The sequence below is a fragment of the Pteropus medius genome, unplaced genomic scaffold (genome assembly GCF_902729225.1).
Source record: "Pteropus medius unplaced genomic scaffold, Ma_sr-lr_union100, whole genome shotgun sequence".
NCBI lineage: Eukaryota > Metazoa > Chordata > Mammalia > Chiroptera > Pteropodidae > Pteropus > Pteropus medius.
In genome coordinates, this window is record NW_024349801.1 from 22,509,462 (window position 1) to 22,526,257 (window position 16,796).

The 16,796-nt window shown below is 36.2% G+C and overlaps 1 protein-coding gene and 1 pseudogene across 4 annotated transcripts in view; both read left to right on the plus strand.

The window, feature by feature from the left end:
* Positions 1-1,561, plus strand: part of CEP152 (centrosomal protein 152) — a 77,474-nt gene extending 75,913 nt beyond the window's left edge. For 3 of the 4 annotated variants that reach the window (XM_039888192.1, XM_039888193.1, XM_039888194.1), the window contains one exon: positions 223-1,253. In XM_039888192.1, the coding sequence (XP_039744126.1) occupies positions 223-1,253 (1,031 nt within the window). Of the gene's footprint in view, positions 1-222 lie in introns of all 4 variants that reach the window. The other variant, XM_039888191.1, reaches the window with a different exon arrangement.
* A 14,164-nt stretch (positions 1,562-15,725) lies between these two features.
* Positions 15,726-16,200, plus strand: LOC120622819 (60S ribosomal protein L23a-like; annotated as a pseudogene).
* The last annotated feature ends 596 nt before the right edge of the window (positions 16,201-16,796 follow it).

The window sequence follows — 16,796 nt, forward strand, 5'->3', positions numbered from 1 at the left end:
AGGTGGATAGCAATAATAATATATCAGCTTTCAGTAACAAAATTAACTAGCTTTATCGAATGAATATATGTAAAAGATTACTTTAAAATGTCCAGCATTGATGTATTCTCTTTGATAATGTTTAAAAGAAATAAGCATTCTTTGGGAATATGTAAAAATGTAAATTTTTTTCTTCTTCAGTGTTAATTTTCTCCTAATCTAGTGTTCCCTTGTATATTATAGTACTGCCTCTGACTTCAGAGATAATCGTTGAACAATCAAAAAGGAATGATGTGAATCAGAATATACCATGTCATATTGAAAGCAAATCAAACAGTTTGAAAACCGTCCCCAGAAGTATGTGTAACCAGCTTCCTAAGAGGAGGGCCGCTTGTGACTTACGAAGGCGATTGGAGGACTCAGAGCATGAGGACATAAAGCACATGGGTCCCAAAGGGTCACATTCAGACTTTCGATTTGGGGATAACGGTCCCAAACATCTAGACATTTTGCCAAGGAATATTTCCGACTTTGTCCCTTGCGAAGGTGAAAGAGGCTTTGGTTTGCACAAGAAGAAAGACCTGCTCAGTGATACTGGCTCTGAACCACATCTGCACTCAGCTGAATACCCCTTTCTGGGGAACTTTGGAAATCAGTCCTCACCTAGAAATGCCCCTAGTCTTTCTGAATCTGGATCCACACACATAACCTTTCAAGGTCCTAATGAAAGAGTTGGTTTAAAAGTATATAAGTGTAATCCACTAATGGGGAGTGAAAATGCTGCATCTGAGAAAAATGGAAGTTTGAGTGTTCAGGAAGCTCCAGTAAGGGATGGAGAAGACCTGAGTGACACCATTAGCTGGTATTCCAACAATGCCACTTTACCCTACAACGGTCATGAAGTGTCATTTTTACAAGACAGGCCACAAGAAACTCTGGATATGCTAGCTGAGTCTGGTAATTTCAAACAGTCGTCAGCAGCCAGTTGTCTTTCAGATACAGAGAAAAATAATACGAATTGTCAACCGATAAAATGGCAGAGTAGTCACATTCCAGACCCGGCAGAAGAAACCATGTATTCCCAGCCAGGGAAAATCAGAATGACTGTTGGGCACCCGACTCATCATAAGGCTGACATATTAAAGTCAGATTTCAAAAAACTGAGCAGTACAGAACCATCCTCCATGCATCAGCAGCCTTTGAGAAAACTAACTGCTCCTCTATCTAGCCAACAAGATAGTGGCTTTGATAGTCCCTTTGTCAATCTTGACTAATTGTTGTACAGTATTTAAGAAGAATATATTGATGAGAAGACTGGAAAGGAAGACTTCATACTAAAAAATTTGTGGGCTCTGCCTATTTTGAGATGTTTTAATAACATCTGATTATCATATGAGTAAAGTATTCTCATAAAATTACTTGAGATATTAATGTTGCCTTAATCTTTCAAAGGCTGATGGTTTATGTGTAATCTCCTTCCTTGTGGTGCTTATATTTGGTTACTAAACCATCTATTTTTTATATTTATAAATTAGCTCTCTGTGCAGTGTTAAATTATTTAAATAAACTTGCATATGGTCTATAGAATTGTTATGAATTATTTTGTAATTCATAATATAGAAATCTTATATTAACATGTTCAAAATTTAGAAAAAAACATGAATTTTAATGATTTGTACATGTGATCAGTCAAATTTAGTTTTTGGAATTGGCCATGTTTAATGAGGTTATTATATACTTATTGTAGACATACTTTTCCTGGAAATATCTACTCAAAATTTTGATCCTTGCTTTCAATTAGTAGAAATGGTGTACGCAAGTACTTCTCTCATATCTGTCAACCACAGCCACACTGTGGACTGTATTTGTGTGTCGATTCAATATGTTTTTCCACCCAGAACCAGGCTAATGTGGGTGGTAGTGGCATGGGTGGCAAGATGCATCATACTCCTGATAAGCATCTATGAAAGCAAGAACCTAGAAGAGGACATTCTGGAGTTTGGAAAGCTGTGTCACCTTAACTGGTGACCAAATGTAGAGAAGCCTAAAAATTAGCACAGGATTTCAGTGCTTGAGTTGACATACAGTTAGAAAAAAGAACACACCATATTTTCAGAGTCTCACTTTGAGGATACAGTCAATGCACCTTGTCCAACAGTTCAGCTGGAATTCCTAGGAAAACTCCTTTACCAGCAGAATTTATGAATCTGGTTGGCGGTTGATCATTTTAAGCCGTGGGTATGACACCTGAGAATCTAGCTTTTTGCTTCCCTACTTTTTCATCTTTTGTTTTAAATTCTTGTCAGGTATTTAAATCCTCAGCATCAAGATTGAAATGGGAAATTTTGATTTCTGCTCCTTTTATGATGTCCTTAATCTCTTTCGATGTCATAATTTTAACTTAATTTTTTTTATATCCATAATTTTATCCTAATCAATAGGATTAGCTTACTTTATTTCAAACACCCTACACACAACCACCAAGGAATGTGTACATTGATAATTGTATAAATGAAGGGACTGCACAGCCAAACCAGCACTGGTGATTTACATTGGTCCAAAAGGTGTGGTGTGAGAACATAAAGGAGGCACAAGCCCCATAGGCATCACCACGGTCATGTAAATCTAACTTCATCATGGTGTTTAATCTTTTTAAAAATTTTTTTTAATGTTTCAATTACAGTTGACATATAATATTATATGATTTTTAGGTGTACAAGAAGGTGATTACACATTTATATAACTTATGAATTGATCACCCTGATAAATCTAGTACCCATCTGACACCATACATAGTTATTACAATATTATCGACTATATTCCTTATGCTATGTTTTACATCCCCATAACTATTTTGTAACTACAAAGTTGTATATGAACCCTTTCCCCCTTTTCACTCACCTCTTCCCCATTCCCACCCGGCAGCCATCAAAATGTTTTCTATGAAATCTATGAGTTTGTTTCTGTTTCGTTTGCTTATTTTGTTCCTTAGATTCCACATGTGAGTGAAATTATGTGTCTGACTTACTCCACTCAGCACAATACCCCATAGGTCCATCCATGTTGTTGAGGGGGCAAGATTTCATTCTTTTTTATGGCTGAGTAATATTCCATTGTATATATGTACCACCTCTTCTTTATCCATTGATCCATTGATGGACACCCAGGTTGCCTCCATATCTTGGCTATTGTAAATAATGCTGCAGTGAACATATGGATGCACGTGGCCCTTCAAAGTAGTATTTGGGGTTTGTTCAGATAAATACCCAGAGCGAGATTACTGGGTCCTTCTTTGTCTCTTCTAGCCTTTGTCTTAAAGTCTATTTTGTCTGTTTCCTTTCTTATACTTGCTTTAGGTTTAATTTACTCTTCTTTGTCTCTATTTTTAAAAATAGCTCTCACACTCTAGTTCTAGGGGAGACAGTAAATATACATAATTTATGAAGGATGTTAGAAGCTAGTAAGTGCTATGGAGACAGTTATAGCCAGGTGAAAGGACGGAGTGGTGGTGGAGGGGTGGTTAGACCCCCCTCAGGAGATCACACTGAGATGGTAACATTTGGGTGAAGATTTGAAGGAGGCGAATATAGCTTCACCATTTCTTATACTCTCTACCTATAGAATTCTTATTAAACACATCCTCTGTGTCTCTTCATTGTTCTTTTGTACATTTTTATCTCTTCCTTGCTGCTTTGTGGAATTCCTCAGTGCCATCTTCCAGTTTGCTGATTCTTTGTTTATTCCATGTCCAGGATTTCTAGTTGGTATGTTTATACCTACACTTTTTGTAAAATTTCTGCTTGTTTTATTTAGTACTCTTGGTTTTTCAAATTCTATTTCTTTATATTTTTAAAGACTTAAAAATTCTTAAAGTTTCTTCTAGAGTAATTATGGTATCACTTGGGAGTGAAATCATATCCAAATTGTTGCTTTTACTGCCTTTCATAGAATTAGTTTCTCCCATGTGTATGGAATTTTAGCTTGCAGTCTTACTGTGAAGAGGATTTTTTTTTTTTTTCCTTCTGAGTTCTCTCCCTCCACCCTGTCTAGATTTTTGTGGTTGACTCCACCTGGACCCTTGTGTGCCCAGTCCAAAATCACGTCTTATATACGTGGTTTCTGATTCATTAGCATTATCCTAAATCTAGTCACTGAACCAGCAGGCAGCTTGGCCCAGGTCCTGGCTGCAAGGCTGTGCCTATATCCTCCTGGCTTCTCTACTGCATAGCTTTTATATAAGCTGTGGCCTCAGGCAGCGATTGTAGTTTGTCAGTCTCCCTGGGGTCAGGGAGCTCTACTTGAGTTACTAGTTTAAGCAGCTAGCTTGTCCTTTGTCTCCATCAGGTAGAATGCTTTTAGTCTTTGCTATTCTGCAGGAACTCCTGGCTTCTCCTTTGGGATCCAGAGCAGGTCGTACCTTATTCTTCAAGTCCTCAGAGATATCTTGCTTTTTAATGTCTTTTATCTCTTTCTATTTTTTTCCATCATGGCTTGGGGATGTTGGGTACTCCCCAAGTATTAACTCACAATGACCTAAAGTCTGTTTTGCCATTAACTCCGCGGCCTTTGGCTATTCTCTTAGTGTCTCTGGATCTCAATGTCTGCTGTTATTAAGGTTTAGGCAAATCTCACAACGAAGCTAATGATTTAGGTAAAGGAGACCTAAGAGTTTCTGAAGGGGAATAGTGGATGATGCCCTTGGAAAGGTAAATTGAAGCTAGGTCATGGTTGGTTTTGAATGCCAAAGCCAAAGAATGAATCGGGTTCATAGAAAATGGAGAGTTATTGAAGACTGGATAGCATAATTTAGAGAGATTAATGAGATCATGCTGTAGGTGGGTTTGCAGGAGCCGAGGAGACGCCAGGAGGACAATGTCTTGGTACAATTAGGAACAAGGCCAGAGCCAAGGCGGAGATGGTAGGGGTAAAGAGGTGACAAGACTGAGAATATAGCAATAGCTTTAACAGGGCCTGCTGACTGATTTAACACAAGGTCAAAGGAAAGAGAAGCACCCAAAGGGGTTTAGAGCCTGAGTGATTGTGAAGATTATTGTCTATCAACAATTATCTATCAACAGGTATTAAGAAATTAGGAAGAAAAGAGGACATGGTGAATTTAAGTGGCTGTGCCTTCCATTGAATACTACAATGCCTGGCCCTTTGGTGGGTACACATTAATGATTAAAACGAATTTAAAGGTGCTAACGTCATGCTGAGCATTGTTCCGAGCACTTCATTAGCTTGCTTAATCTTCACGAGCGTCTTTGAAGTAGGCACTTTTTGGATGAATGAAATCAAGGTGTAAGGGGTTAAATAATTTGCTCAAAGTTAACATAGCTAACACGTGGCAGAGCCAGAAGTCACACCCAGGTCTTTTTTTTTTTTTTTTTTTTAATAAACCACTTAAAATAGTTTTAGATTTTCAAAATATTGCAAAGATATTAGAGAATCTCCATATACCTCTCAGACTCCCCTATTGTTAACATCTTACATCACTATGATATATTTGCCATAACTGAGGAACGAATTTCATCATTTTTTTTTTTCTTTTTTTACTTCAGCGCTCATGGTCTTAATTCCTATACTGTCTTTATTTGGCTTGGCTTATAGGTGAGCTGGAATTCATTTTAAAGGGGAGTTCTTTCCTTTTCCCTCTCATTCCACTTCTCCCCCATGCTCCTGAGGAGGAAAATGAGTTCAACAGGCTTCTCCACATGTGAAATTTGTTTAACTTGCTTTCTTAGTAGGATGTAGAAAAAATAAAAATGTTTTACTCCTTAGTGGAGGTTTATGGAATAGGATATTATATGAGGTTGTGTTGCAACTAGGAATTTACCAACACAACTGGAAAACCTATAATACAATAAAACCATCTTTTATAATTTTAAAATTCAGCCAATAATGGTTCATCTAAAAAGGAAAAATTAAAAGACATCTAGCAGTAATAAGCCATTCTAAAACTTTTTGATATTATTGTAAGGAAATTTTTCCTTAAGGGCCAGGACAGGAAATTAATTAGAAATCAAAATAATAAATGTCATTAAAGAGAAACTTCATTTAGAAAATGACATGAATGCAATGGCTTTTTTCATAAAGTTCAACAATAATATGGAAACAGATTGAATTAAATCTTGTGCTCTTAAAAAATATGAGTAAATTGAATAGAACCAACAAAATGTGGTTTTTAAAATTGTTTTATTTGGGCTCAGGCATAGTCCTTGTCTGAAGGTTTTTTCTCACAAGTTTGATTTCACAATTTTATTATTCATGTCATGTATATAATATACTGGACCAAAATCTGCTTCCTATACTCCTCGACCTTATGAATCATAGAGATGCAGTTCATTTGTATAAGAACATAGGGCGAACCTGGTTCGTGCAGTATCATAGTGGCTCTATAGATGTGAATGGTTTTATTGGCTGCTAATGAGTTTTTCTTGAGGTTTTCTTAAATGTGCAATTTCACAGTCTACTCTGCAAAGTCTTCAAGATTTTGATTATTTGTTAAAGTTACTTTGATTCTTAGATGCCTGAGTATTCACATGTTAATGGTGTTAAACCTTTCCATGAATTCAAATTTCTGTTTTAATTGGTTAAAAGTTTTTCAAAATTCTTACCTGTGAGGTTTCTTAAGATTTGGCTTAGGTATAAACACAAAATAACAGCATATGCTTTTGGGCTACCTGTAATAAACCAGTTATCATATTAATCTCTATATATACTTTTGTCCTAATCCAACAGCCTTTCAAAGTAAGTCTTCTCCTCATTTTACAGATGAGAAAGGGTTAAAGAGGTGAAGGGATTTACACAAGGACTCTCATTATGTGACTGAGCTGGTATTCAAAGTGGCCATGTATATAAAGGTAGATATGAACCCATATGCTTACCATGAATTGTTTATAAACCAAAACCATATATTTTTAATATTGATATTGTTCTCCCCCCCCATATATGTGTATGCAATTGTATCATTAATAAGAGGCCTTGACACTAAATATGGTTAGGAGTTTCTGCACTATCCTAAAAAAAAAATGCCTTTCTAAAATCAGATTAGGTATGTGCTCAATAGCTCAAATTCACTTAGTACAAATCAGACTTTTCTCAGGTTAGAAGAACTGACCTGAGATTGTGTGATTAGAATCGGAACTTTGGAACCAAATGTGGTTAAAATCTTTATTACATCACTTACTAGTGAACCTATATTCCACATCTGAAAAATGGGCATATGTAGCTATTGGTCGTATACTCAACATTATTATTTATTTCTTCCTTGTTGGCAGAGCAAGGAGGATGGGTGTCTATCCCCTTCCCTCATGACTCAGTCCTAACTTTAGAGCAGACTCCTGTGTGCCGTGAGCTAATCTTAGCGGCCCCAATTCCAGTTGTAAGTGATAGGCTTGGATGGGCATATGACTCAACTTTTCTGAAGAATGTGACGTAAGGGAAGCACTGGGGTCGGGGGAGGGCTTCTGAAAAATGTTCCTTCCTAAGTAGTGTCTCCTTCCACACTGGAAAGGAGAACTGACCTACAATGATAAATGTGTAACTTCTAGGTTGGTGGCAAGACTCATTTTCTCGATGTCTCACTTATCAGAAGCAAATTATCTTCTTCAAGTCACCTTCTGAATAAATATTGTAGGAAGTTTACTTTCAAAGGTCTTTTCTCTGGAGCACATCAAATTATTTACATGCATTTGCCCACTCTGAAGCAAAAACATACCAGAAGAAATTTTGAACTTGCTCAAAATCAAAATATGGAAGATTAACCCAAGATTAACCCTAGGAGAAAAGTTTTGTTATTCTTGGAAAAAGTCTTCAAAGATTTTGGAGCCAAACACATATGGGTATGGGCACCATAAAATGAAAATATCTCAAAAGATGAAGCTGTTTTGTCTCAAGTCCCTCGTAGTAATTCAGACGTTGCTGTAGGTGACAAAATCTATGGCCAAATAGATAGAAACCTGCAGGTTGAAAAATGTGGAATCCTCTGCCTAAGACCTTGAGCAAACAGATGCTCTCCCCCTCCCCACTTCCCAGCCACCTGTTCAAAGAGGACGGGTCATAGTCTCCCAGAGAAGGTGCACAATTAAGTGGCAGAGGGGCCAAAGCCCAATGGCAGACTTAGCTTTCAGAATGTTCCCTGTGATGGGCTCAATACAGTACACCCAGCTGTCCAGAGAAAGGCTTTTGGCAACGGCAGAGTGATTGACTTTTTTCAGTGCTCATTTTCCAGCATGGACAAATATTTGGTTATATAATGAAGTTATGTCCTCTGGCACCCAAAGAACTGACCTACAATGACAAACGTGCAACTTGTTAAGCACATTCCATCGAGCCTGCAACACATACTAATTGTTTTCTCAAGACACGTAGTTGTTTTACCACCAAGAGCACTTTCCTCTGTGGTTCCAGCTGGCAAATCTCACTCTCATTCATATCCGTGGCTTTGTGATAACAAGAAGCTCTCTGTGGGTTTTTTAAAATACAAAGTAAGTTGATGTGTGCTCAACTTACTGCCATGATTCTAGAGACTATAGATCATCGTTTAAGGCCAAGCCCACAAAGTGAGTTTTTATCAGAGAAATACCAGAGAAAGAGGGCCCCACCTCAGGCCATATTTCTGCCTCCTCCATGGTAGGTGCAGCTTTGATTTCTTAATCAAGATGCACAGCCTATGCAGAGATGCCCTGTTTCCATTTAAATGGGTACAAAATGTATTCTTTTCTTTTTTCTGGAGTTCTCACTAAAGCTAGTCCAGAAAACTTGGCTCTATGCGTTATTGGGATTCCTCTTTTTCACACAAGGCGTATGGGACAGGGTGGTTTTGCCAATGATGAGCATAATCGCTACAGCCCCAAAAGTTAACTGGCACAAATCATGTGTTTGCTGAGGAAGAAAAAATCATAAGCGGCAATGCCTTCTTGGGGAGTATCACTTGGCTGTCATAACAGGTTAAGCTTTGGAGAGGCTTACCAAAGAGAAGGATAGCAGTGGCTGACTACTCTATGCAAAGATGTGTCACAGGTGCAGCAGATACTATGATCAATATGTATGGCGAGAATTCACAATAGAATTTATATTGCTTTTAAAATTACTAATGGTAAGGTAAACATTATAAGATGTAACATTATAAGATATAAGATGTATAGCGAAAAGCATTCTTCCCAGCTCTGATCCCCAGTCCCCCAGTTCTCCACCCTTGAAGCAAATTCTGTTACTCTGATTCTATGTACACAGGTATGTCTAAATAGCCCTTATTTTTTATAAGTGGTAGCTTATTATACCCACTGTTCTGTACCTTACTTTTACATCAAAAAATGTAAAGGAAGTGTATGAAAAAAGCATATGTTTTTTTTAATGCTAACAAATAATGAAAACTTGAAAATAGTGACAACTAAATTTAAAAAAAAAAATCAGTCGCTTATTCAGTGGTCCTCCCAAAGTGTAGGATGGCCTTCTATTGGGGACAGTGCAGTTGAATATAATCACTGTAAACTGGTTCACAGAAATCTCTTTAAAAATCAGCGGTACAAGACAGCACACTTAACTACTCTCTAACAATATGCAAAGCAAAGGCAGTAGTAGGCTCCTGGCAGAGGTGGTGATGCCAGGGATGTCCTTAGGGTCCTGTGGATGTGGTACAAACCACATAAGCATCAGAACGTCATACAGAAACTTACCTGACATGCATGTGACTTCCCAGACTGCCCTACATTTGCTCACATACAGATCAGATAAGTACATCCTGAATTTCAGATAAACAATAAATACCTTTTTAGTATAAATATGTCCTAACTATTACGTGGGAATCACACTAAAAATTTATATCGTTCATTTGAAATTCAGATTTAGTGAGGCATGCTGTATTTTATCTTACAACCCTAGTCATTAATCTGCTCTCCATGGCACAGAGATAGGCACATGACTTAGGACACAGATGGGTACAATATTCATGCTAGGGCAATTAAAGTTTATCTCTAGGATTTTATTTATAGCTGTCAAAAGGAAGAGACTGCCTTTCTGGGATGATGTCAGTTTTGAGATCCTCCTCTATTAGCCAAATGCAGGAAGCAGTAGGCTATTAGAATGAATTCCAGGGACTCTAGAAACAAAAGATAGAAGAGACAGAGGAGGGAGGAAGAGAGAGAGAGAGAGAGAGACAGAGAGAATGAGAGAGAGAGAGAATAAGAGAGAGAGAGAGAGAGAAAGAGAGAGGCAGACAGGCAAATCTGATAACATTGTATACTTAACCCAATTTGAATTGGATTTCTGTCCTTTGAAACCAAGAGTCCTGCTTCATATATGGTGACTCAGAAAAGGTTACATAAATAGCTCCAGGTCACACAGAAGTCAATTCCTCAATCTGGGATATGTCCAACTGACTCCAAAGTTAATGCTCTCTCTACTTTATCATTCTGCAACTACTAGGAAACTAAGAAATTAAGAAACCCCCCAGAAATAGAATTCAAAGAATAAGTAACTAGATTCTCCAGATTCCGGGCCCTCTGAGCCGATTCTCCAGTGGAGCCCCACCAGGCCATTACTTTGCTTCTCCTGCCTCTGTTCCTCCTTCCTTCCCAGAAAACTGGTTCCCTGAGAATAAGAACCAGGTGCCCAGGTCTCCTTTTAAAACTGCTTGGAAGAGAAGCTGAGTGAATTCTATTAAAATTATGTTCCTTCAAAGTATTAAACCAATGAGCCAGGAGTCTCTAATCATCTTAACATGAAGGGAATCCCACCTCAGGAACCTTTTCTTCAGCCTTATAGTACAAAGAATGTGGAAAGCAGACAAGTTTCTGAGGTCTCTTTAAACATGGAACAAACTACTCAAGAGTTGGGAACACTTGGGTTGCCCCTGTGTTTTAGTAAGAATTAGTTGTCAGGATGAAGCATCCCTTCTGAATTAAGGATTAGAGAATCCTTTTGGTGACTGTAACTCAGTTGTACATTAAAAAAAAAAAAAAAAAGAGAAATGGAATGGGCATGCTTTTTTTAAGGAACTGGCCTCGTTCCATTAGCAAGTGACATTAAAGAGTTCTAAGACTTCCTAGCCCCAGGCTTGGGGCTTTAGTCCACAAAGCAGAAGATTTCCACATGGAAATGGAGATTCCCTCACATCTTAGTATTTTAAAGCAATTAAGAGGCATTGATTGGAAACAACAGACATTAGGCAACAGTTGCAAATATAATTTATACAAGGTACCCCAGTCGAATTGTGGTATGTTCTCATCTAATGTTTTACTCCCCTCTAGTGGATTTTTATATAGTACATGATACCTTGAGTATGGTATAGATAGCGTATTTTAGAGGAAAAAAGAATTTAAAAATATATTTAAAATATTTCATGGTCTATAAATTTGTATCCAATTCTGTAGAATTTCGAAGATAAAAAAATTAAACTTAAAGTTCTGTTAGTTCGTTCTCCTCATTGTGCAGGAGAAAAATAAAGACCCAGAAAGGAGAAATGACTCACCCAAGGTCACACATTTGATTTCACATAGATCTCATTACTAATGATGATTTGAACATATAAACCTTTTTTTGAACATATAAACTAGTTCCCATGGAACTAGAAAGTTTTCATCTGTCTACTCAGATGTTCAACTGAGGAGAGATTTATGCTTTAGAGGAAACTGGGCATCAAATTCAGTAAGTATATTATGGATTATAGGTACTCTGGGAGAAGAGAGGCTTGCTCCGGGAAGGAGAGAGTAAGTGTTAACAAAGATACCTAGAGATGAAAATAATGACCAAATAAGCTCTGGTTTGCCTTCCTCCTTGCTACTGCTGATGGGCACAATACCTACTTAGAGGTGTCCTTTGGCTTAGAAACTTTACTATTTTGTAGTCTGAATTCTTGCTGTGTAAATTTCAACTCTGCTTCATGCTCCTAAACTTTCACTATCATTCTCCAAAGCATTTCTACTTCCCCCTGCTCTCCATATAAATGTAAATTTTCTTTTTTTAGTACAGAAAGTTTTTATTTGTGATACAAAACTACTATAATAAAATTTTCCTGATTATAAAAATAACTGGTTCAATGTGGATAATATATTAAAGTATTAAAAAGAAAATTAACATCTCCTGCAATGGTGGCTCACTTCAGAAAAGTCTGCTATACTGATCCTCCCAGAGGTAACAGCTATGAACTCTGGGAAACAAACAAACAAACAAACAAACAAAAGACTACTGGAAGCAATAGAGGCTGAGCAAAATCAAACAGATTATGGAGAGGCATTTGGAAGTAGGAAATGGCAAAGAGTGAGTTTCTCTTTTTTTTTTTACAGCTTTTAGCTTCAAGGCAGACTAGTTGGCTACATGGGAAAGCTAAATTGTCTATGGAAAATCAATAGTCTTTTTGGCTTGAAGAATCAGAAAACAGATCCTAAGACATCTGTAGTCATTGGAGAGTGAGGAAGGAATCTTGGCAATAAGAAATCCAGAGAGAGGAACTAAAAATTCTGTCCAAAAATTTTGCTAAAATTTGTGCTGATCCCTGAACTTTGCATAGATAGGCCAGATTCTAAGTAGCTTAGCTAAGGATAAAATAACAACTGATTTGGGCTAGTGCCCAAGAGACAAAAACTTGCAGTTTAAGTCCAACTAATTTACTTGCCTATTAAACCAAAACAACGACAACAACAAAAACCAAAAGGTAATACTCTTCAGAGGAATGTAGCAGAACCCAGAATCTCCCTAATGTTCACAACATCTAGGATATGACCCAAAATTACTCAATGTAATAGAAACAAAAAAATATGATCTCTTCTTGAAAAAAGACAAAAAAAGATGAAACCTGATATGATCCTACTTTTGTTAGCAGACAAAGCATTTTAAGGCAGCTATTCTAACTATGCACAATGATATAATGAAAAATAAGCTCACAATGAATGAAAACATAGGAAATTTCAGCAAGGAAATAGAACTGAAAATTAAATTACCTGAAATATAAAATTTACTTTATGGGCTTAACAGCAGAAAAGAGATAACAGAGAAAAGAACCACTGAACCAAAATATAAATAAACAGAATTATCTAATCTGAAGTATAGTGAGCAAAAACACTTTTAAAAACAAAGGGATAGAACTGCATGGATTTGTGGTACAATATCAAAAAGTTTAACATATATATAATTGGAGTCCCAGAAGAGAAGAAAAAGCAAATGCAGCACAAACATTCTCCCAATTTTATGTAAATTATGAATTTAAAATTTATAAAAGCTTATCAAACACCAAGGCAGAGCAGAATCCAACTGCTTAAAACTAAGGATAAAGAGGAAAATCTTGAAAGTAGCCATTACGTGTAGAGGAACAATGATTTTCATGACTGCTAAAAGTCTCAGAAACACTAAAGACAGAAGACAACCAAAATCTTTAAAGTACTGTAAGAAAAAAAATATCTGTTGGCCCAAAATATTATATTAAATTTTATATCGACAAAAATATTCTTCAAGAAATTAAGGGGGTAAAAGAAATAAAGGCAAATAAAGATATTTTCAGATAAAAGAAAGCTAAAGAAATTCAGAGAACTGGTCAGCAAAACTATGTTAAACAAATGCTAAAAGAAGTTCTTTAGGCTGAAGGGAAATAAGACCAGATGGAAACCTGATTCTTCGGAAAGGAAGGGAGAAATGGAGGGATGGACAGAAGGAGGAAGGGAGAGAGAAGAAAAGGAAGGAAGAGCATTAGAACTAGTAAATGTAAAATATTTTTTCTCTTAGTCCTTTTAAAATATGTGACAGTTTTAAGAAACACTTGTAACATCGTCTCATGAGTTTATAATGTTTATAATGTATATAGATATATACATATAACAATTATAGCATAAAGGATGGAGGTGGCTGATAAGTGGACCTATATGGTTGCAAAGGTTTTACATTTCACATGAAGTGATGCAGTGATATTAGATCTTGATAGCAGTTTGGGTTACACAGATACATACATTTCTCAAAACTCAATGTATTTACGTTTCAGATTTGTACGCTTTACTGTATATGAAAATTGCTGTAATCACGATAATTATGACAAACAATATTGAATTCTAGTTAATAATATGCATGCTGAAACATTTAAAGAGAATTGTGCTGAATCTTTTATATACATAAAAGATTGATTTATGGCTAGAGGAATGGATAGATATGTGATAAAGCAAGTATAGTAAAATGTTATTGGCATAATCTAGGTAGTAGGTATATAGTTGTTCACTGGCAAACTCTTTTAACTTTGCTATAGGTTGAAAATGTTTATAATGTTAGAAATATCGAAATAAAATTATTTATAAAGATTTATATTAATCTACACCTTTATTAATTTTTCTTATGTAATGATATTTATTACTGGTTTAAAGAGGATTTTAACATAGCATAGGGATATTTTTTCAAACTCAACTGTAAAAATAAACATGTTCCAGAAATTTAATATAGAAGTGTCTTATTTAGCTTCAGATGCTATAACAAAATAGTATAGACTAGGTTGCTTAAACAATAGACATTTATTTTTCACAGTTCTGGAGACTAAGAAGTCCAAGATTAAGGTGCTGGCATATTTGGTTCCTGGTGAGAATCCTCTTCTTGATTCGCAGAAAACTGCCTTTTCCCATGTTTTCACATGGCCTTTAGAAAGAGCTCTAGTCTCCTTGCCTTGTCTTATATGGACACTAATCCCATTATAGGAGACCAACTCTCATGACCTCATCTAAACCTAATTATCTCCCAAAGACTCTAACTCCAAATACCATCACATGGGGAGATAGGGCTTCAACATATGAATTGTGGGGGAGATGATACAACTATTCAGTTTACAACAAGAAATTACTACAAAAGAAAACTCTCAAAATTCATACAGCTGTGCCACTTTTAATATTTTCGTGAATTATCTTTTAGTATTTTAAAACAATATATGTTATCTTTTTCATCATGGTAATTTTATTATGACATTAAATATGTCTCTAAAATATTATTTTAATGGCAAAATTTATATGAAGGTACCAAAATTAAGTTAATCATTTTCCTATTATTTGACATATCAATGATTTTAAATTTTCACATAAACAAATGCTCATAATAAAACGGGTTGTAGAATAAGAATCAAGAATCAGAAGGGCATCGGACTTCTCCACTACAATGATTAAAATTAGAAGACAGTGTCTTTAAAATTCTGACTAAAGATTTTCAATTTATAATTCAAAAACACAATGTGTTTTTGTCAGTAAGATAAATGCAATATCTTTAAAATTTTTCTACTTTTTAGGAAACAATTTCAGCATGTGTGTTGCCAAAACAAGGTGACAAACAAAGAAAGTGGAAGACACAGGATTCAGAGAACAAGGATCCAATGTAACAGTGGAAAAGGAAGAAATTCCCAAGATGGTTGTGAAGGGAAATGGTATAGCGAGCCTAGAGTGCAGTCAGTCTAGAATAATGGAAAAGGATGGAGATACCCAAGAGAGTGATTTCTTAAAGGAAAATAAAACATACTAGAATACCTGATGAGTTTGAACTTGAGAGAATATTTTTAGATTCTGTTGAATTGTGGATAAAGTAGTGAGAGGTAAGTATATAAAAAAATTGAGGAAATAAAAAAAGGCAGTATTTCCTTTAGAGAAAACAAAAAGTTGCACATGGAAAGAAAACTTACCATTTTATACTTTAGGCTCATTTCTGAGTAATATTTATTTTATTATAATAATGTAAATACTTTATACCAATTTAAGCAAAAGACTAAATAGCGCTATTATCAGGGCTTTTTCATGAAGATGGTGCTGAAAGTGAAGAAGGAAGCCCCTGCCCCTCCTAAAGCCGAAGCCGAAGCCAAAGCAAAGGCTTTGAAGGCAAAGAAAGCAGTGCTGAAAGGCATCTGCAGCCACACAAAAAAGATACACACGTCACCCACCTTCTATTTGCCCAAGGCACCGTGGCTCTGAAGGCAGCCCAGATATCCTTGGAAGAGCATTTCTAGGAGAAACAAGCTTGACCACTATGCCATCATCAAGTTCTCCCTGACTACCCGAGTCAGCCTTGAAGAAGATAGACTACAGCTTGTGTTCACTGTGGATATCAAGGCCAACAAGCACCAGATCAGCTGGCCTATGAAGAAGCTCTATGACAGTGACACGGCCAAGGTCAAGACCCTGATCAAGCTTGATGGAGAGATAAAGGCATATGTTCAGCTGGCTCCTGACTATGATGCTTTGGATGTTGCCAACAAAATTGGGATCATCTAAACTGAGTCCAGCGGGCTAATTCTTAATATAAAAATTTTAGCTGTAAAAAAAGAAAAGATTATCAGAGAAGAAAATATATATATATGTAGAGGCTGGCAAAGTATGTAAGTGTTAAATTTTTATTTTCTTAGTTGGAAATAAATAGATAAAATATAAAACTAAAAAGAAAATTAACATGAACACATTATTAAGAAATCTGAGGTAAATTCTAGAAGACACAGCTAAAGAAATTGAAAGTTTTTGTCCCTGGAGGACAAGAATGGAGAGTAGGAAAAGATAAGGTAGGATTATGCTGGGGTTTTTTTTCTTTTTCTTTTTTTTTTTCATTATATGTGTTTTTCATTAAAGTTTTTAAAACTCTTAAAGAAAAATGTGTATATATTCTGCTAGTCCAAGCTAAGGCACTTCCAGTTTGCAAGAAGCTCTGAGTGGGACATACAAAGCCTAACCACATTGTCCTGAAACTCCACATAATTGCCTTGCACGGTTATAAAACTACTTTTAGTAAGCCCTATCACCTGGATATAACATTTGGGTTCCAGGTAGAATTTCTTATTTCATCACCAGATCCATCCTGTGACACCATACAGAGACTCT